This window comes from Delphinus delphis, chromosome 16, assembly GCF_949987515.2.
Source record: "Delphinus delphis chromosome 16, mDelDel1.2, whole genome shotgun sequence".
NCBI classification, from domain to species: Eukaryota; Metazoa; Chordata; class Mammalia; order Artiodactyla; family Delphinidae; genus Delphinus; species Delphinus delphis.
Genome location: NC_082698.1, coordinates 44,152,849 through 44,174,295, shown reverse-complemented (window position 1 = coordinate 44,174,295; position 21,447 = coordinate 44,152,849). Strand labels below are relative to the sequence as shown.

Sequence of the window (21,447 nt, the reverse complement as noted above, 5' to 3'; positions counted from 1 at the left end):
AGTTTAACTCATTAAATGTTAATTGATTAATTAAATGACTGCATGACAGCCCAAAGAATGTATAGGCTGTATTTCAAACATTGCCCTGGTGATAAGACACTTCAGTGACTTCAACTTTTCATTACTATAATTATCTAAAGACCATTTTACTATTTATACAATTTTAGAAATAGAAATGTTAGGTCAAAGAGTAAAAGCTTTTTAAAACTTGGTGGATATAGTAAAATTTATGCTTCTCACCATCACACTGTTAATTCAGAATTCTTTCAACATGTTAAGTGTGCCTATTTTCTTGCACCTTCAAAAGCACCAAAGGGACTTCCCTGGTGGAGAATCTGCCTTCCAATGAGGGTTCAATGCCTGGCTGGGAAACTAAGTCCACATGCCATGGGGTTACTGAGGCCATGCCTCTAGAGAGCCCATGTGATGCAAATTATAGAGCCCATGCACTCTGGAGCCCGTGGACCACAACTAGAGAGAGAAAACCTGCACTCCACAACTAGAGAGACACCCACACGCCACAATGAAAGATCCCACATGCTACAACAAAGACCCAACACAGCCAAAAAAAAATTTTTTTAAAGAAGCACCAAATATCTTATTAATTTTTGCCCAATAGGCAAAAAAAAAATGTGATCATTTTAATTCACATCTCTCTAAAGCCAGTCATCTCTTTTTAAATTTGACCATTTGGGGGTTGTTTTTGACAACTGTACAATCATACTCCACACAACTTCTCCCCTGAGGTTTTTATATTTTTCTTATGGATTTTTAAGAACTCTTTAGATATTCTAAGTATTATTTGTTACATACAATGGTGATAATATTGTCTCCAAGTCTGGTTCTTTGTATTTTAACACTGTGAAGCCACTGGTCATACAAATTTTTTTAATACTTATGTGTTTTTTATGGATTCTGAAGTTTCTGATTTAGAAAGACAACTATGTTAAATGATAGAAGATACATGAATGTATGCTTGATTAAATATTTCAAAAAACACAGCCAAAGTCAAAATTTCACTTTATCAAATCAATATCACAGTCTTCTCAAAGATAACAACTGTTTTGGCCTTTATTTTTCCCGATCTCTTTCTATATATATATATATGTGTGTGTGTGTGTGTGTGAGCGCGTGAGCGCACGCATGTGCACACATGTATATATTAACAAAAAATAGCTTCATTTTTTAAAATATAAATAAGACCATAATATATAAAAGCAACTTGCTTTTTTTAAAGTTTATTTACAACATTGTTAGTTTCAGGTGTACAACAATGTGATTCAGTCATCATATAAATACATATTCTTCTTCAGATTCTTTTCCATTATAAGTTATTACAAGATATTGAATACAGTTCACTGTGCTGTACAGTAGATCCTTGTTGTTTTATCTATTTTATATATAGTAGTGTGTACCTGCTAATCCCAAATTCCCAATTTATTTCCCCCCCATCCCCACCTCAGCTATCCCCTTTGGTAACCATAGGTTTGTTTCCTATGCCTGTAAGTCTGTTTCTGCTTTGTAAATAAGTTCATTTGTATCATTCTTTTAGATTCCACAAATAAGTGATATCATATATTTGTCTTTCTCTTACTTCACTAAATATGATAATCTCTAGGTCCATCCATGTTGCTGTAAATGGCATTATTTCATTCTTTTTTATGGCTGGGTAATATTCCATCATATATATGTGTATCTATATACCACCTCTTCTTTATCCATTCATCTGTCAGTGGACACAAGTGGCTTCCATGTCTTGGCTATTGTAAATAATGCTGCAATGAACATTAGGGTGCATGTATCTTTTTAAATTAGGGACTGCTGGATCATATGGTATCTGTTTTTAGTTTTTAAGGAGCCTCCATACTGCTCTCCATAGTGACTGTATCAATTTACCTTCCCACCAACAGTGTAGGAGGGTTCCCTTTTCTCCACACCCTCTCTAGCATTTATTGTAGACTTCTTGATCATGGCCACTCTGACCGGTGTGAGGAGATACCTCATTGCAGTTTTGATTTGCATTTCTCTAATAATTAGCAATCCTGAGCATCTTTTCATGTGCCTATTGGCCATCTGAACATCTTCTCTGGAGAAATGTCTATTTAGGTTTTCTGCCCATTTTTTGATTGGGATTTCATTTTTATTCTTTTTAATTGAGCTGTATGAGCCATTTGTATATTATGGAAATTAAGCCCTTCTCAGTCACATTGTTTGCAAATATTTTCTCCTGGTCCACAGGTTGTCTTTTTGTTTCGTTTATGGTTTCCTTTGCTATGCAAAGTTTGATTAGGTCCCATTTGTTTGTTTTTGCTTTTATTTCTTTTTCCTCGGGAGACTGACCTAAGAAAACACTGCTATGACTTTATGTCAGAGAATGTTTTGCCTATGGTCTCTTCTAGGAGTTATATGGTGTCTTACATTTAAGTCTTTAAGCCATTTTGAATTTATTTTTGTGTACGGTGTGAGGGCATGTTCTAACTTCATTGATTTATTACATGCAGCTGTCCAGCTTTCCCAACACCACTTGCTGAAGAGACTATCTTTTCTCCATTGTATATTCTCACCTCCTTTGTCGAAGATTAATTGCCCATAGGTGTTTGGGTTTATTTCTGGGCTCTCTATTCTGTTCCATTGAGCTACGTGTCTGTTTTTGTGCCAATACAATGCTGTTTTGATTACTGTAGCTTTGTAGTAATGTCTGAAGTCTGGGAGAGTTAGGCCTCTAGCTTTGTTCTTTTTTCTCAGGATTGCTTTCACAATTCTGGGTCTTTTGTGGTTCCCTGTAAATTTTAGGATTATCTGTTCTAGCTCTGTGAAAAATGTCATGGGTAATCTGATAGAGATCACATTAAATCTGTAGATTGCTTTGGGTAGTATGGCCATTTTTACAATATTAATTCTTTGCAATTTGCTTTTTTACCTTATCAAGGTATCATGGAGATATATCTATGGTTGTATATAGAGCTCTACCTCATTCTTTTCACTTGCTACATAGTAGCATTTAGGTTCTTGCTGCATTTAAGTTCTTCAAATATTTCGCTAGTACAAACCATACTACAATGAACATCCTCACAAGTGAGAAGTTTTCCAGGATAGAGGGTCACAGAATATATTCATTAAGTGTATAATTTATTGAATGTCTCCTCCTTGATGGTCAAAAAGGAATAAACTATCTCTGCATGATTTACCAAACTAACTACATTTGATGGCTCTTTGTTATGAATTTTCTTATGTTGTTTGAGGCTTGAATTCTAAGGAAAAGCCTTCCCACATTCATTACATTCATAAGGTTTTTCTCCTGTATGGATTTTCTGATGTTCAGCAAGGCCAGAGCTATGCCTGAAGGATTTCCCACATTTCTTACAGCAATAGGGCTTTCTCCAGTAAGAATTCTCTGATGTTCAGTAAGGGCTGAGCTCTTGCTAAAGGCTTTCCCATGGTCATTACATTGATGTAATGGGGTTTATTGATGGGGTTTATTTCCACTATGAGTTTTCTGATGTCCAGCAAAGGATGAGCTATACCTGATTTTCCACATTTACTACAGAGATAAGGTTTCTCTCCTGTATGCATTCTTTGATGACTAACATGACTTGAGCTTTTCCTAAATAAAGCATTTTCCACATTCATTACACTGATACTGTTTCTCACCAGTATGTATTCTCTGATGTTACAAGACAGCTGAGTTATCCCTGAAAGTTTTCCCACATTCATTACATTTAAATGGCTTCTCTCCACTATGTATTTTCACATAATGAGCAAGGCCTGAATTCTGAGCAAAGGCTTTCCCACAGTCATTACATTTGTAGGGTTTCTAACCAGTATGAAGTCTCTGGTGACTTAAAAGAACAGAATTATTTCTGAAAATTTTCCACATTCATTGCATTTATGGAGTTTCTCTCTAGAATGAATTTTCTGACGATTAACAAATGTTGACTGCTTCTTGAGAAAATTTTCCACATTTAACACATCTGAAACATTTCTTGCCTATGTAAATTTTATGATGATTTAAAAGGGATGAGCTGCTCATAAAGGCTATCCCACATTCTTTACATTTATGGGGTTTCTCAGCAGTACGATTTCTCTGGTGGCTAATAAAGGAGGAATTATATTTGAAGACTTTCCCACATTCCTTGCATTTATAGTGTCTTCTCTATGCAACTTCTGCCTTCCCAATCCAGGCCTCTTTCCATCATGACACTTTTTGTTTGTTCTCCCAAATCAGATCTCTCAGAAGTATTTTGCTGCAGGGCTGACATCTTTGTTTCAGATATGTACTCCTGAACTGAAAAAAATTTTTTTAATTCAAATGTTCTCTATGTTGAAATACTGAAAATGAGAGCTGCACATGAATAAGAATAACATTCTATTCTATACAACTAAAGGTTATGTAAAATTAATTCATCCCACTTGTGATTCTTGCTAAGAAAAGATGGCAAGACTAAAGATGGGAGAAGTAAATAGGATCTAAGGAAACAGAAGTTATAAATATTGTGTTTAAAGAATGCAAGGAGCATCTAATAAGTTGGTAAGTTAGGAAGGTAACACAGGCAACACCAGAAAAGAAAAAAAGATAAAAATTTGAGGATAAACACAACTTTGGGGAGAAAACCAAGTATCACAAAGCAAGCCAGGATTACTAGGACAGACTCCTATAGGGAGGTACATTTGAGAACATTGTAATATAACACTGTACATCTCCAAGAATTTGAGAATAACATTCCTCTGTGAGAATTTAGCAGAGAACCAACATTTAATGGCTCAGAGATAAAGATATACACACACACACATACACATATATTTTTATTTTTATATACATTTATATTTATTAGCCTGAAGAGAAATTCCATTCATCAGATACTAGAGCTAAGACTTATTTTTTAAATGCAAAATTGGAGGTGAAGTCTGGTAATAAACAGCCCAGATCCTTCAAATGGCCTTTGATGGGATATGTATTTAATGTGTAATGATTAAGCTAGAGAAAATTTCAAGATTCTGATTGTAAAGGTAAGTGGAAGCAAATCAGTCATATGAAGAGAAAGGCACTCTTATGGATTCATGTTCTGTGACAAAGGTAACTTTGCAGAGCAGCAGTGAAAAGGAGACTACACTGGCATATTGGGGGGAGGGAGGAGTAAACATGAACCCTATCTCATACCATGCACAAAAATCAATTCTAACAGGATGGCAAATCTAAATGTAAAAGACAATCAATAAAGCTTCTAAAAGTTAACACAGAAGAGTATCTTTATAAACTTGAGGAAAGGAAAGATTTATTAAACAGCACACAAGACACAATGACAAGAAAGGAAAAGATTAATAAAATAGAGCTCATTAAAATTAAAACCCCTATTCATCAAAAGGCCACTGTTAGTGAAAAGCATATATATAACATATACAACATATACATATATACAACATATACAACATATATACAACATATACAACATATATAATCAACAAAGAGGTTTTTTTTAATAGACACTCCATAAAAGATGACATATAATGGCCAATAAACATTTGAAATGTCCTCCACCTCATTAGATATCAGGGATATGGATATTAAGACAAAATGAGGGACTTCCCTGGTAGCACATTGGTTAAGAATCTGCCTGTCAATGCAGGGGACACAAGTTCAAGCCCGGGTCTGGGAAGATCCCACATGCTGTGAAGCAACTAAGCCCGTGCACCACAACTACTAAGCCTGCGCTCTAGAGCCTGCGAGCCACAACTACTAAAGCCTGCGCGCCTAGAGCCCATGCTCTGCAACAAGAGAAGCCACCACAATGAGAAGCCCACGCACCGCAACAAAGAGTAGCCCCCACTCTCCACAACTAGAGAAAGCCCGTGTGCAGCAACAAAGACCCAACACAGCCATAAATAAATAAATAAATAAATAAATAAAAGTAAAATAAAATTCTAAAAAAAAAGAAAGACACTATGAGATACACGATACACCCAAAGAACAATTAACTTCAAAGGACTGACAATATTAAGTGTTGACAAGGATATGGAACAGTGAGTACTCTCACACACTGATGATGGAAATATAAATAGGTACAAAACTTTGAAAAACTATTTGGCATTACGTACTAAAGTTGAATATATGCATATGCTATAAACTAGAAATCCCACCCCAAAAGAAATGTATCCACATATGAACCAAGCAATAACATATATGAAACGTTCATACCATTTGTAATTCTCAAAAGCTAGAAACATCCCAAATATCCATCCAAAATATGAGATAATGAAATACTCTATTGCAGTAGTTTTAAAAGCCTGGTCTCCAGATCAGTAACAACAGCATCAGCATCACCTAAGAACTTGTAGAGATTTTCAGTCCACATTTCAGACCTAATGAATAAAACGTGCTGAGGGTGGGGCCTAGCAATTATGTTTAAACATGCATTCTAATGATCCACAGGAAGGACAATGCATGAAAATTAATGAATCTCACAAAATGTTATGCATAAAAAGCCACATCAAAAAAATATACAGTTCCATTCATATAAAGTTAAAAAAACAGGCCAAAATAAATAGTGTTAGTTCAGGGGGAGGAGGAGAGTGTGGCTAATGATTGGAAGGGATCAGGTATGATTTAGTAGAGTACTGCCAGTGTTCTCTTTCTTGAGCTGAGTGCAGGTTACATGAATATTCATTTCAAAAATACCAATTTAGACCATATATACATATAAAATCTACTCTTCTATATATGTGTTAAATTTTAAAAAGGTTTCAAGAAAGAAAAAGGAAGGTTAGCTTATGACTCTCTTAATATTTTGATCAGAGAAATCAAAATGCAAATTGCAAAATATCTAAAAAATTATGACAATAAAAACTACAATACAACCAAAACACTGAACAAACAGAAGTTTACAGCTTTAAATATTACATAAATAAGAAGAAAATTCAATGAATTAATTAATTAATCAACTATAAAAGGTTAGAAAAAGTAAATAAACCTAAGGGAAAAAAAAGAAAAAGGAGTTAAAGATTAAAAAACAGAAAACAGTAACACTAGTAAATACATCTAAGAGTCTATAAAAAGTAAAACAAGCTAATGAAGGGGGGGAAATGGAAAAAAAAACAAATAAATAATGTAAATCATAAGAAAGTAACCATGAATATATAGGATAAAAATAACCATAAATGTAAAGGATATATGTAGAATCATAAAAGTCTACTTTGTTCAATACTATGCAGATAAATTTGAGAACTTTAATTACTGGATATTTTTTAGGAAAATGTAAATTACCAAAACTGTTTCAAGAGACAGCAAAAATCTAGTTGGCCAAGTTACTATATAAGAGAGAATACTGCTAAAGAATTACCCCCCAACTCCTCTCCCCTGCTCCCTACCACAAAAAACAAGTTTAAAAAAAAACAAGAAAAACAAAACAAAACAAAAATAAACACCCAAACCTTCAGGGAACCAGTTATCATGTGAATTAAATTATAACAAAGAATGAAAATAGGAAGGATCAAAAATTTTCACAAAAATTATTACAAAATTTAAATCAAAACTCAATGAAAATGGCCCAATGAAAAAGAAAAATATAAACAAATTTCTTGTAAGTATCAATGCAAAAACTTAAATAAAACATTAGCAAAGAGTATCATCTACTGACATGTTAAAAGAATAATGTAATATGCCATGACCAAGTGGGGTTCTACTAAGAATGCCAAGTCATTAAGATAATTAAGAATAAAATGTACCATATTAACAACCAAAAGGGAAAAGACAGATGTCATCTCCATATATGTTGAAAAGGCATTTGATAAAATTCAATATCTATGCTGAATTTAAAAGAATATTTCTTAATAAAAGACGTGGATTAAATACTTCCTTGTATAATAACATATATCTATCCCAACCCAATACCAAAATTTAAACAGAAAGATTAAAGAATAAGGAAGACTGAGTTACTCTATAAAGAATCTACACAAGCATTTAGGGGGGAAATGTTCAACATAGTAAAAACAAATGGAATTACTGAAAAGCATTAAAACACACACACACACACACACTTGTGTGCCATGACACACAAGTCATGGCAATGTAATGTACAGCATGGCAACTCTAGTTAATAACACTGTAGTGCATATCTGTAAGTTGCTAAGACAGTAAACCTTACAACTTCTCATCACAAGAAAAATAATTTTTGTAACTATGTATGGTGACAGATGTTAACTAGACATATTATAGTGATCATTTCCCAATATATACAAATATTAAATCATTACATTGTACAACTGAAACTAATATAATGTTATATGTCTATTATATTTCAATTTTAAAAAAGAATAGTTTAGAGGTCTAAAGGGAAAAAAAACAGTTTAAGCAAGATTATGCATCACTGTTATTTTCCATGAAACACAATTATAAAAGTTTCCCTGAAGATGATACAGGAAAAATGACAATTCACGTTTTAAAAGAAGGATACACATTTTAGGTGACAGAAATATCAATGTTTAAAGATTCAGAACTGAACGATGACATGGAGAAAGTGACATACATAAATTTATGCAAAGTATACACAGAAAAAAATGAGAACCAAGAGCAAATGATAACAGAGAAAAGAAATAAAAGAAGACCAGAGGGAAAGGGAAGAAAGTGCTTCCCTATCAGTTTCTTTGCCAAAAATAGTAATCACCTGATAGGAAAACATGCTTATAACTGGAATCTGCCACTGCCCCACTGTATGATCAGGGATATGGATATTAAAACTAGAAAGGGTTAAATAGCCATTCGTCTAGCTAACCATAGGAAAATTTGGAAGACACTGAGAATGGACAGAAGGTAGAAACAAAGTGTAGCCTGACAAGTGCCTGAAAATGGGGAGGGAAACAACACATAAAGAGACTGATTTCAGGGTGTGAAGTCAGAGGCCGGAGGCCCTTGTGAAAGGAGCAGGAGTAGAAAGAATGAGAAAAATGGCAAGTCATTTGACAAGAGGATGACGTTAAAAAGAGGCAACTAGTGTCAACTGCCACAGCCCTTCTGCATGGATGTGGACTCTCTAAGATGAGCCTTCTGACCAAGAACTCCCTCCTCACTGTTCTGTGTGCTGAGCTCCGGACTCACTCACCTGTATAAGTACCTGATGGAACCCCTTATACTTCCATCCATGGCTCTTCCATCCAACTGGGTTATTAGCTTGGGTTTGGAAGAGAGAAGCCCTGTTCACAGAGAAAGAAAAGGAACATGACTGTGGTTATGAGCACAAGGAGTTATCCCAAATCTCAGTCTCAACTTGGGGGTCTACACAGAGCATGGATATGTCAGGAAGGCCTAGAGGGTGGTATCAAGGACATCCAAATCACAGTCATAGAAATGAAGGAGTGGAAGTCAGTTAGAAAACCAGGCCTCTTTGAGGACAGGAAACTCCTATTGTTGGTGGCAGATGAATGGTGACATGCAAAATTTAGAGAACTGGGCTAGACTGCACACAAAGCTGCCCATCTTAAACTCTGTACGGCTCTGACCTTTCTGAGTGAAAGGAGCATGAACTCCAGCCTCTAAGCCCACGGTAAAAACAAACAAACAAACAAAAACCTCCTGTTTTAAGAGTTTAAATACCCCCAAATCATTAACCCTGTGAAAATGCACAGTTGCCCAGCAGACCAATTTTGAGTTAAAGAGAAAAAAATCCTTACCCACAAACACCAGATTCCCATAGTTCTCCAGTATCACATCCCTGTACAGGGCCCGCTGAGCAGCATCCGGGTGTCTCCCTTCAATCTGGGTAAAGGCCACAGCCACATCCCCAAATGTCAGTGATCCCTGCAAAATCAAACCCAATTCCGTTCACCCAGGAACCGTTGACTCCCCTGCCCCTGAGGTAGGGAGCCAGGAAGGCCTCACTGGAGAAGGAAGGCAAGACATTCAAAGTCAGCTTCTGATAGTTCAGATTGTTTATGAGGAGAAAAGTGGGACATAGTTAACGAAAGGACCAGCGAGGAACGTATATGACATCCTCGGAAAGCAGACTTGCTTCAGAGGAACGAAATATTAAAAGATAAGAGCTGCAAAGTGAAGTGCTTCGTGACCCCTCATACTTCAATCACACTGCCCTCCTCATGTTCTTCCAATACGCCTATCATGGTCGTTCCACCAGGCCTGGTATTTGCTCATCCCTCACTTAGTAGGGATGAAGTGAAATTGCTTAAATGTCACTTCGTCAGAAAGTTCTTCTTTAATCTTCTCCCATCTTCTACTACTTGCTATCCCATGACCCACTTTATTTTTTTTTTTTCACAGGGTTTCTCACTGCCAGGCAGGAGAGGTTTAGATTTATGGTCAGTACACTCTATAATGAGAGCTCCAGGAGGGCAGGGACCACTTGGGTCACTGCTGTCTCCCCAGCCTAAAACACTGCCTGACACATGGGCATGTTCAAGGATGTGTCATTCAACAAATGAATAGAAACACTGAAAGACATGCAAAATGATACCGGCTTTATCCTAGAATTTACAGCGATAAATATGTATTTGTTAATTGCCATTCATAGCAATAACAACCTAATATGTACCAGGCACAGTGCTGAGCCCTAAGACATACAACATCTCTCTGTATTTCCACCAGAAATGTACAAAGTGTAAGGAACGGCACCAAGAAACGGAGGAGAGCTTAAGCAAGCTTTATTTGGGAACGCTCCCGGGTGAGGTTCACTGGTCCGAGAGAAAGGGGCCAGAGAAGTCGCGCCTGGGAGAGGGTTTGGGCAGAATTTATAGGGGAGGAAGGGAAAGGGGTGTTGTGAATCTGGGAGGGCGCAGGTTATTCCTTATTTGGTGGTCTCTTCCGGCATCGTGCACCGTTAGTCCCGCCCCTCGAAAGGGGGGAAGGCTGGGCCGGGTGGAAAGTTCCCAGGTCAGTTCCTGGAACTGGGTGGTCCGGAAAGTTTCAGTCTGATGCAACCTGTGAGTCTGATTTCGTTCCCCTGCCTCGGGCCAGTTGGCCTTACATAAAGTATATCTATTTTACAGCTAAGAATACTAAGGCTCAGAGAGTTGAAAAAACTTGCTCAAGGTCACAGGCTGGTTGAGTACACAATATTAAAAAGGAGCTATAAAAAGTGGTAATGAAACTATGGAGCAAACTAGAAGAAATAGCTATGGCATATTAAAAGGAAAAAATGGGTAAGTCTAAAAAATACACATGCAAAGGTGTTTCAAATGAAATAATTTGATTCGCTAGGGTGATAGGAAGATGCGTAATCCTTAATTTTTAAAAATTTTTGTTACTCTTAGTTTGCATAATAAATACTCAACTATTTACTACTTCCTTCAAAATGTTCATTACCTCCTGTCAACTTCTCAAAGTCCTTCAAAACCCAGTTTTCTCCAGGATTAAGGCAAATTCCAACCTGGCATTCTAGACACTGAACGTTTCCAACTTTCTCTGGGGCTAGCTCATTCACGGTTCAGATGTAACGGCTTCACTCATGTTGCGGCGCCTTCCCCTAGTCACCCCAAACTCTCCAAATATGCAAATTTCATTTATTCTTCAGTAAGAACCATAAAGATCACCACCACTACCACCACCCCACCCTAAAGACTCCTCTGACCCCTGAAGGTCAAGAGAGCACTACCATGGCTGTGTCATGTGTATCATTCATGATTAACGTAAAGCCTGTTACGTCTTTTTATGCTACGTGTCTGTTTATCCATTATCTCTGAGTTAGCAATGTCTTTGAGGTAACAGCTGTACCTTATTACAAAGTATGTTTCACTTTCTAGCACTCTAGAAAGCATGGGTACCAACAATCTACTTGGTGAATGACTCTGTAATGGGTACAGAGAAGGACATGAAGGGATGACAGTGGGGAGAGGGGTCCCGTCTCTGTAGAGCTACACCACTCCAGGATTGGCTCAGGCAGCTTGGTCCATACACTGGTCAGAGCATTTTCCAAGCAAGAGGCATAAACCCAACTTCATTTTGAAACAACAGAGATTTCTCAGGAAAAGGAAAAATCAAACTTACCTGGATCTGGGTTCTTGGTAGTCTTGGGGCCGTCTGTCCCCTGAACTGTTCTCCCAGGCAAGGACAAAGAATCTTGACTACGCCAACCTGGGAAGAAGAAAGGAAATATGAGGAAGTCCCTCCATGTTCGGTACTAGCTAGAACTCGCTCTCTGCACACTGAACGAGAACAGTCCGCCACCCTCCCTACTCCCCACAAAGGTCGAGAGGTGAAGGTGGCTAAGCGCAGGAAGAAAGGGCACGGAACGCCTGCCTGGAGTCCGGCCTTGCAGCAAGCTCCAGGCCAAGCTCTGACTGTGAGTCTGTCAGGCACCTTCGCCAACACATGTGGAAAGTCTCGTCGGAGACTCAATCCCTGGGTCTCAGCGCAAGCCTTTAAACCTTCTGGGACAGCACGGCTCCTGGGGTTGGGGCCCCGCTCACATCTGCCCGCCCCTCCTAGCCCGCTCTTTCCTCAACTTGCCCCTCGGGGAAAGGAGGAGCTCACCAGGTCTTTGTGCCCCAGTCCGGCGGCAGCCGTTTACGACCTAGCTGGGAGGGTTGGGCCAGAAAGCTGCGCACGCTGAGGAGCCGTGACCACCCTCACTGTTCTCCTCACAGAAGAGACACAGGTGCAAACCGAGCACGCCGGTGCCGCGCTCTACTCAAACGGAGGCGGGCAGGGCCGGAAACGGAAGTGGCCGCGGAGGCCTCTGGGAAATGTAGTCTTGGTTACAGTCCGGCGTCTTAGGTTCTTCATCCTATTTGCGCACGTTGGCATCACCTGGAGAGACTGAAAAATTAATTGCGCCTTGGTCCCAACTCCACAGATTCTGCGTTAATGCTCTGGGTGTGGTCCTGGCATCGGACCACACCCAGAGCTCCCAAACGATTTTAATATTCAGCCAAGATTGGCACCCACTGCTAGAAACTGGTTTGGATCTGAAAAACATGTTTTAGGTTACTTTGGAGGAGCTATTTATGGTTTGTTCATTTATTTGTTTCCAAGTAATCCAGTTTTAATTTCAAACAAAGAAAAAGCATGTTAGAAAAGTATAGCACCCAGAACATTAAAAATTAGTTTCTCACCATTAACTGACACAGAAGATGGAACAAGATTGAATCAGTTTTAACAAATGTATTATTAAAAAATTCTACTTATGGGCTTCCCTGGTGGCGCAGTGGTTGAGCGTCCACCTGCCGATGCAGCGAACACGGGTTCGTGCCCCGGTCCGGGAATATCCCATATGCCGCAGAGCGGCTGGGCCCGTGAGCCATGGCCGCTGAGCCTGTGCATCCGGAGCCTGTGCTCCGCATCGGGAGAGGCCACAACAGTGAGAGGCCCAAGTACCACAAAAAAAAATTGTACTTATAAAATCCAGCAGTTTGACAGCTTAGGAAGGAAAAATATATCTTTCATTCAATTAGGACTTTTCATTTAAAAGAAAATTCCTCTGAATGGAGCATTTATTCACCAACCTAACAATGATTAACCAATGCCCCAGTATGTGCCACTCACTTTTCTAGATGCTAAGGATAAAGCAGTTGTCAAGGACTCCCTCCTTCACCAAACTTTAGTCAGGATCCTGTGAATCCTCTTCTCCTCTAGACCTTGTCTTTGGCCTGCTGAATCCAATTTTAGTAAAGAATCCTGCGAAGCCAGTTCATCAAGAATTCTCCCACCCTTGGTATCTAATCAAGTTCCTTTCTACCTCCCCTTGATACCTAACCAATTTCTTAGTAATTTTCCACTTACTCCCTCACCCTGCCAGTTGGCTATAAATCCCCACTTGTCCCTGTTGTACTGGGGGTAAGTTCAAGCTCTCTCCCTACTGCAGTAGGCTTGAATAAAGCCCTCTTTGCAGGTTTCAACAAGTGTCAGAATAATTTCTCTTTAACACAGTGAAAAAATAATGTTCCTCCCCTCAAAGACCTTACATTCAAATAGGGGGCAGGAAGAGAGAGATTAAACAAAAGCAAGGTAAGGAGATGGGAGGAGGATTCTTATTCAATACAGAGCTGTATGAACTGCCCTCTTTGATAAGAGATCATACAAGCAGAGTCCGAAGGAAGTAAGGTAACAAGAAGGAGTGTATCTGTGGGAAGTCTGGTCCAGGCAGAGGAAACAGTAGATGCAAAGCCACTACAGAGAGCATGCTTAGTTTATTTGAGGAACAGAAACAGGTCAATGAGGTTGGAATACTAAAGACATAAGAAAAAACCAGATCATGTTTGTGATGACTGATTTCATGTGTCACCTTGACTGAGCTAAGGGATGCCCAGATAGCTTATAAAATATTATTTCTGGACCCACCTGTGAGGGTGTTTCCAGAAGAGATTAATATATGAATGGTGAACTGAGTAAAGCAGACTGCTCTCCTCAATGTGGGTGGGCAACATCCAATCTACTGAGAGTCTGAATAGAATTTGAAAAGCAGAGGAAGGGAGATTGGTCTCCCCACTTGAGCTAAGACATCTATCTTCTCCTGCCCTCAGACCTTCAAATTTGGTCTCTCCACCTGAGCTAAGACATCCATCTTCTCCTGCCCTCAGACCTTCAGATGCTGGGACTTACATCAGCATATCATTCCTCCCTTCTCAGGCCTTCGACCTCCAACTGGGAGTTATGCCATTGGCTCCCCTAATTCTCAGGCCATCAGATACAGACTGAACTACACCACTGGCTTTCCTAGTTCTCCAGCTTGCAGACATCAGATCATTGGACTTCTAAGTCTCCATAACCACAGGAGCCAATTAATTAATTAAATACACACACTACTGGTTCTGTTTCTCTAGAGAACTCTGCTTAATACAAGGTTGGTCCTTTCAGTCCACTATAAAGACACTGGCTCTTATTTCAACTGAAATAAGAAGCCATCAGAATGTGGAGAATTCAGAATCCTCATTGGTTGTTAGTAGGATCATAAAATAGTGCAGTCACTTTGGAAAATGCCTGGCAGTTCCTCAAAATGATAAATATGGAGTTACCATATCACTCCGTGATTCCATTCCTAGATACCTAACAAAGAACAATGAAAATATACATCCACACAAAAATTTGTATATAAGTGTACACAGCAGTGTTATTCATTAGAGCTAAAACTGGAAATAACACAAATGTACAACAACCGGTGAATGGATAAACAAAATATGGTATATCCAAACAATGGAATAATATTTGGCAATAAAGTTAATGAAGTACCGATACATGCTACATAATCAATGAACTTTGAAAATATAATCCTAAGTGAAAGAAGACAGTCACAAAATATAACATACTGTATGATTCGACTTATCTGAAATGTCCAAAATGTCAAATTCCATAGAGACAAAAATAGATAAATGGTTGCTAGCAGATGGAGGAAAGGAGGAATGGAGAGATACTATTGCTGGGTATGGAGCTTCTTTTGGGAGTAATGAAATGTTGTAAAATTAGATAGTAATTATATTAGTTTCCTAGGGCTGCTGTAACAAAGTGCCACAAACTTAAACAATAGAAATTAATTTTGTCACACTTTTGGAGGCCAGAAGTACAAAACCAACGTGTCAGCAGGGTTGGTTCCTCCTCAGACTTTGGGTAGAATCCTTCCTTGACTCTTCCTAGGTTCTGGTGGTTGCCATCAATCCTTGGCTTACATTCTCCCTGTGTGTCTCTGTCTTTATGTGGTACTTCCTCTTATAAGGACAGCTAGTTATATTGGATTAGAGCCCAACCTAACAACCTCATCTTAACTTGATTACATCTGCAACAATCCGATTTCAAATAAGGTCACATTTTGGAGTACTGGGGGTTAGAACGTCAACGTATGAAGGCGGGTGGGAACACAATTCAACTCATAAAATTTAGTTTTGTGTTTTGTTCCTTAATGTTTTGCCTTTAATACTGTGTAATGTATTCTTTACAGTTCACATCTTATGAGATAGTATCTAAGTTTGTCTCAAATGGATAGATAACTTTTCAGCACCATTCATTGAAAAGTCTTTTTGTTCCTCCACTAAATTGAAATGCCATCATTATCTTATGTCACACTATACAGTCTCCTAAACAAAAGTTGTGGGGATTTCTTAACCTGTGCTGTTTTCTAGAAGCAAAGGGCTCAGATAAAGTTCAACACTCTTACTATTAATAAGGAGTGGTTAAATATATTATAGTAAATCCATATGACAAAATACTAGGCAACCATTAAAAATATCAACATAGGGCTTCCCTGGTGGCGCAGTGGTTGAGAGTCCGCCTGCCGATGCACGGGACGTGGGTTCGTGCCCCGGTCCGGGAGGATCCCACGTGCCACGGAGCGGCTGGGCCCGTGAGCCATGGCCGCTGGGCCTGCGCGTCTGTAGCCTGTGCTCCGCAGTGGGAGAGGCCACAACAGTGAGAGGCCTGCGTACCGCAAAAAAAAAAAAACTCTAAAAAAAATATCAACATACATATAGACATATGTTACATAAATGTGCTGACAAAATATTGTTGAGTGAAAAAATCAGTTTCCAAGACAGCCTGTATACTCTAATCCCACATACTACCTCACATAGTAATGAGAAATGCCAGAAAAGTACTCAGCAAAGATCTCCTGCAAGATATGACTCAACCTATGCAAAGTCCTGTGATAAACCTTCTATTTGAATTATCTCTTTTAATCCTCAAAGCAACCCTATGAGGTAGGTACTATTACTATCCTCAATAGCAAAAACTTTTTGTTAGAGAAATTTCAAATTATACACAACATAGAATAATACGAGCCACTATGTATCCATAACCTAGATTCAATAAATATCAAGATCCTGCCCATTTTCTTTTATCTATCAATCTCCCCTCCCTTTTGGTATTCTGGGAAAACTGGACAGCTACATGTAAAAGGACAAAATTAGAACACTCCCTAACACCTTACGCAAAAATAAACTCAAAATGGATTAAAGACCTAAATGTAAGGCCAGACACTATAAAACTCTTAGAGGAAACCATAGGCAGAACACTCTTTGACATAAATCACAGCAACATCTTTTTGACCCACCTCTTAGAGTAATGAAAATAAAAACAGAAATAAACAAATGGGACCTAATGAAACTTAAAAGCTTTTGCACAGCAAAGGAAACCATAAACAAGACAAAAAGACACCCCTCAGAATGGGAGAGAATATTTGCAAGCGAAACAACTGACAAAGGATCAATCTCCAAAATATACAAGCAGCTCATGCAGCTCAATATCAAAAAAACAAACAACCCAATCAAAAACTGGGCAGAAGACCTAAACAGACATTTCTCCAAAGAAGACATACAGATGGCCAACAAACACATGAAAAGATGTTCAACATCACTAATACTTAGAGAAATGCAAATCAAAACTATAATGAGGTATCACCTCACACCGGTCAGAATGGCTGGCCATCATCAAAAAATGTACAAACAGGGGCTTCCCTGATGGCGCAGTGGTTAAGAATCCGCCTGCCAATGCACGAGACCCGGGTTCGAGCCCTGGTCCGGTAAGATCCCACATGCCACGGAGCAACTAAGCCCATGTGCCACAACTACTGAGCCTGTGCTCTAGAGCCTTTGAGCCACAGCTACTGAAGCCCATGCGGCTAGAGCCTGTGCTCTGCAACAACAGAAGCCGCCGCAATGAGAAGCCCACACACCGCAATGAAGCGTAGCCCCTGCTCGCCACAACTAGAGAAAGCCTGCGCACAGCAACAAAGACCCAATGCAGCCAAAAATAAATAAATATATATTTTTAAAAAAAATCTACAAACAATAAATGCTGGAGAGGGTGCAGAGAAAAGGGAACCCTCCTGCACTGTTGGTGAGAATGTAAATTGATACAGCCACTATGGGAAACAGTATGGATGTTCCTTAAAAAACTAAAAATACAACTACCATATAACCCAACAATCCCACTACTGGGCATATACCCAGAGAAAACCATAATTCAAAAAACCACATGCCCCCCAATATGCATAGCAATACTATTTATAATAGCCAGGACATGTAAGCAACCTAAATGTCCGTCAACAGAGGAATGGATAAAGATGTGGTACATATATACAATGGAGTATTACTCAGCCATAAAAAGGAATGAAATTGGGTCATTTGTAAAGACATGGATGGACCTAGAGAGTATCATACAGAGTGAAGTCAGAAAGAGAAAAGCAAATATCGTATAATAACGCATATACTGGACTCTAGAAAAATGGTATAGATGATCTTATCTGCAAAGCAGAAATAGAGACACAGACATAGAGAACAAATGTATGGATACCAAGGGGAAAGGGGTGGGGCAGGAGGAATTGGGAGACTGGGATTGACACATATACATTATTGATAGTATGTATAAAATAGACAACTGATGGGAACATACTATATAGCACAGGGAACTCTACCTAATGCACTGTGGTGACCTAAATGGGAGGCAAGTCCAAAAGGGAGGGGATTTCTGTATGTGTATGGCTGATTCATTTCGTTGTGCAGTGGAGGCTAACACAACATTGTAAAGCAACCATACTCCAATAGAAATTAATTTTAAAAAGTTTAAAATCTTTTTTTAATTTAAAAATTAAATAAAATTAAATAAATTTCAAAATATACACAACATAGAATAATACAACAAGCTTCTAGGTATCCATAACCCAGATTCAACAAATATCAAGACTATGCCCATTTTCTTTTTTTTTTTCTTTTTTTAAAATTTTATTTATTTTATTTTTGGCTGCTTTGGGTCTTTGTTGCTGCACACGGGCTTTCTCTAGTTGCAGCTAGTGGGGGCTACTCTTTGTTGTGGTGTGCGGGCTTCTCACTGCGGTGGCTTCTCTTGTTGCAGGACACGGCTCTAGGCGCATGGGCTTCAGTAGTTGTGGCATGCGGGCTCAGTAGTTGTGGCTCACAGGCTCTAGAGTGCAGGCTCAGTAGTTGTGGCACACGGGCTTAGCTGCTCCGCAGCATATGGGATCTTCCCAGACCAGGGATCGAACCCGTTCCCCTGCATTGGCAGGCGGATTCTTAACCACTGAGCCACCAGGGAAGTCCCGTGCCCATTTTCTTTTATCTATCAACCTCCCCTCCCTTTTGGTATTCTGGATTTTTTTTTTTTTTTTGGACATGCCACGCAGCACATGGGATCTTAGTTCCCCAACTAGGGATCGAAGCCGCACCCCCTGCAGTGGAAGTGCAGAGTCTTAACCACTGGACCACTGGTGAAGTCCTGGTTTTCTGGCTTATTTAATAATGAGGTATATACCTGACTCAGGGCATTTTCTTTTATTTTTTACATTGTACCATTGTCACACTGTAAAACAATAAATACTTTGAGAGACTGAATATGCAAATGGACAACAGCAAGACCACATAAAAAACAATCTGCAGGGCTTCCCTGGTGGCGCAGTGGTTGAGAGTCCGCCTGCCGATGCAGGGGACAGGGGTTCGTGCCCCGGTCCGGGAGGATCCCACATGCCGCGGAGCGGCTGGGCCTGTGAGCCATGGCCGCTGAGCCTGTGCATCCGGAGCCTGTGCTCCGCAACGGGAGAGGCCACAACAGTGAGAGGCCCACGTACCAGAAGAAAAAAAAAAAAAAAAAAACAATCTGCAGCAACCAGCCCAGAAAACCAACCCATTACCTACAGTAACTAGCCCACGAAATCAGCCTGCTGTAAGTCAGACTTGTAAGAAGTCAGGTCACCATCTCTAGCACAATCAGTCCAGGAAGCCAAACTATCAATCACCCCCCAAAATGTCTGGTCTTGATTAATAACTGTGAGTATCCCTAATTTTTGTGCCCACTTCCAACTTAGGACCAACCAGAGAAAACCAAATATACTCCCCAACCAATCACATAAGATGCCCTCTTGAAGTCAGCCCCCTCTAGTTTCCTTTCGCCAACAACCTGCGAACAGGGTGTACCTGAAGCCATTTCCCTCTTTTCCACTCTAAAGCCTTCCGACTCAGCTGCCTGCCTTTGAGTCTCTGCCAAAATGCAAATCATGGTGGCTGACTCCCTTGCCATTAGCTCCCTTGCCATTAGCAAGCTCTGAATAAACAGCCTTTGTTTATTCTCATTTGGTTGGTCATTTTCCCCACAAATTCTTTAATATCTAATATCCAGCCCATATTCAAATCTCCCTAAGTGCCTGACACATTTTTCTACCTGGTCTGTTTGAATCAGATAGGGGAGCACTTCAGGTTGGCCCTGGGTCCTTATGACATGATAGTAGTCATCTTTCACACTTCCCCACTCTCTGGAAGACAAGTTGTCTCAGGATAAAGCTATGCTTTGCCATGAAACAGCCATTTCTCCAGAGAGTCCTGGTTTCTTCAGTTTCCTGCAGTTTTGTGGATTCGTCCACAAACCGGAGCTTGTGGAGGAGCTTGTGGAACCTTAGCCATGTTTCAACAGTGTTCTCAGCTTCTTGCTGATGATTCCACTCAGAATGGGAAGCTAGGCTATTTGTTGGCAGTTTTGAGGTTCTGGGTTCCACGACCCTCACTATCTCAGGACAGCTGCTGAAACCTAGCGGTGGTTTGACCTGACCCATTCTGGAATTTGAGGGGAGACCCTGACTCTGGTTTTGTTAAAGATATTGTCCAGTGGGATGTTCCTCTGCTATACTGGTGACTCAGCCCATTTTTATGAGTGACTTGACGAGATTCAAAAACTCTGCTGCCAGCAACATGGATGAACCCAGAGATTATCATACTAGGTGAAGTAAGTCAGAAAGACAAATACCATATGGTATCACTTACATGTGGAATCTAAAATATAACACATATGAACATATCTACAAAGCAAAAACAGACTCACAGACATAGAGAACAGATTCGTGTTTGCCAAGGGGGATGCAGGGTGGGGGAGGGATGGATTGGGAGTTTGGGATTAGCAGATGCAAACTATTATATATAGAATGGAAAAACAACAAGGTCCTACTGTATAGCACAGGGAACTATATTCAGTATCCTGTGATAAACCATAATAGAAAAGAATATGAAAAAGAATGTATATATATATTTTTACATATGTATAACTGAATCACTTTGCTGTACAGCAGAAATTAACAAAACTTTGTAAATTAACTATACTTCAATAAAATAAGATTTTAAAAAACTCTGCTGCCATAAGGATCTTTCCCTACTCCCCATTTTTTGTTGTTGTTGTTTTTGTTTGTTTGTTTTAGCGGATGAGGAAGGTTTAGAGAGGCTAAAAAATGTAGTCTCAGTTTGCTCACATGCAAAACAGTTAATAACCTCTGCTTGCTTACTTCCCAGGGCTGTTGTGAGAATTAACCGGGATAACGGAAATGAAAAGTCAGAGATTCAAGGAGAGGGACGCCGCAGACAGCAAGGGCAGACACACCTGGAGCAGGTGCAAAACATCCTCCATGGTGCCTCGGTCTCCAAGGGCATGCCCCTAATGACCGCTGCCACCCGAACGTCAATAATGAGAATGGTACGGCTAACTTATACTGCCCAGCACGGTGATAAGCACCATTCACACATTGTTTT

General features: G+C 39.5%; 1 protein-coding gene across 1 annotated transcript; it reads right to left on the bottom strand.

The window, feature by feature from the left end:
* Positions 1-1,230: 1,230 nt before the first annotated feature.
* On the bottom strand, positions 1,231-21,325 carry ZNF485 (zinc finger protein 485). Its single transcript, XM_069541485.1, is given in 12 exon segments — positions 1,231-3,379; positions 3,382-3,528; positions 3,531-3,612; positions 3,614-3,867; positions 3,870-3,951; positions 3,953-4,147; positions 4,149-4,285; positions 9,093-9,142; positions 9,144-9,183; positions 9,661-9,787; positions 11,987-12,073; positions 21,299-21,325. Coding segments are annotated over 12 exon segments (1,491 nt in total). The 3' UTR covers positions 1,231-3,116.
* Between the last annotated feature and the right edge of the window lie 122 nt (positions 21,326-21,447).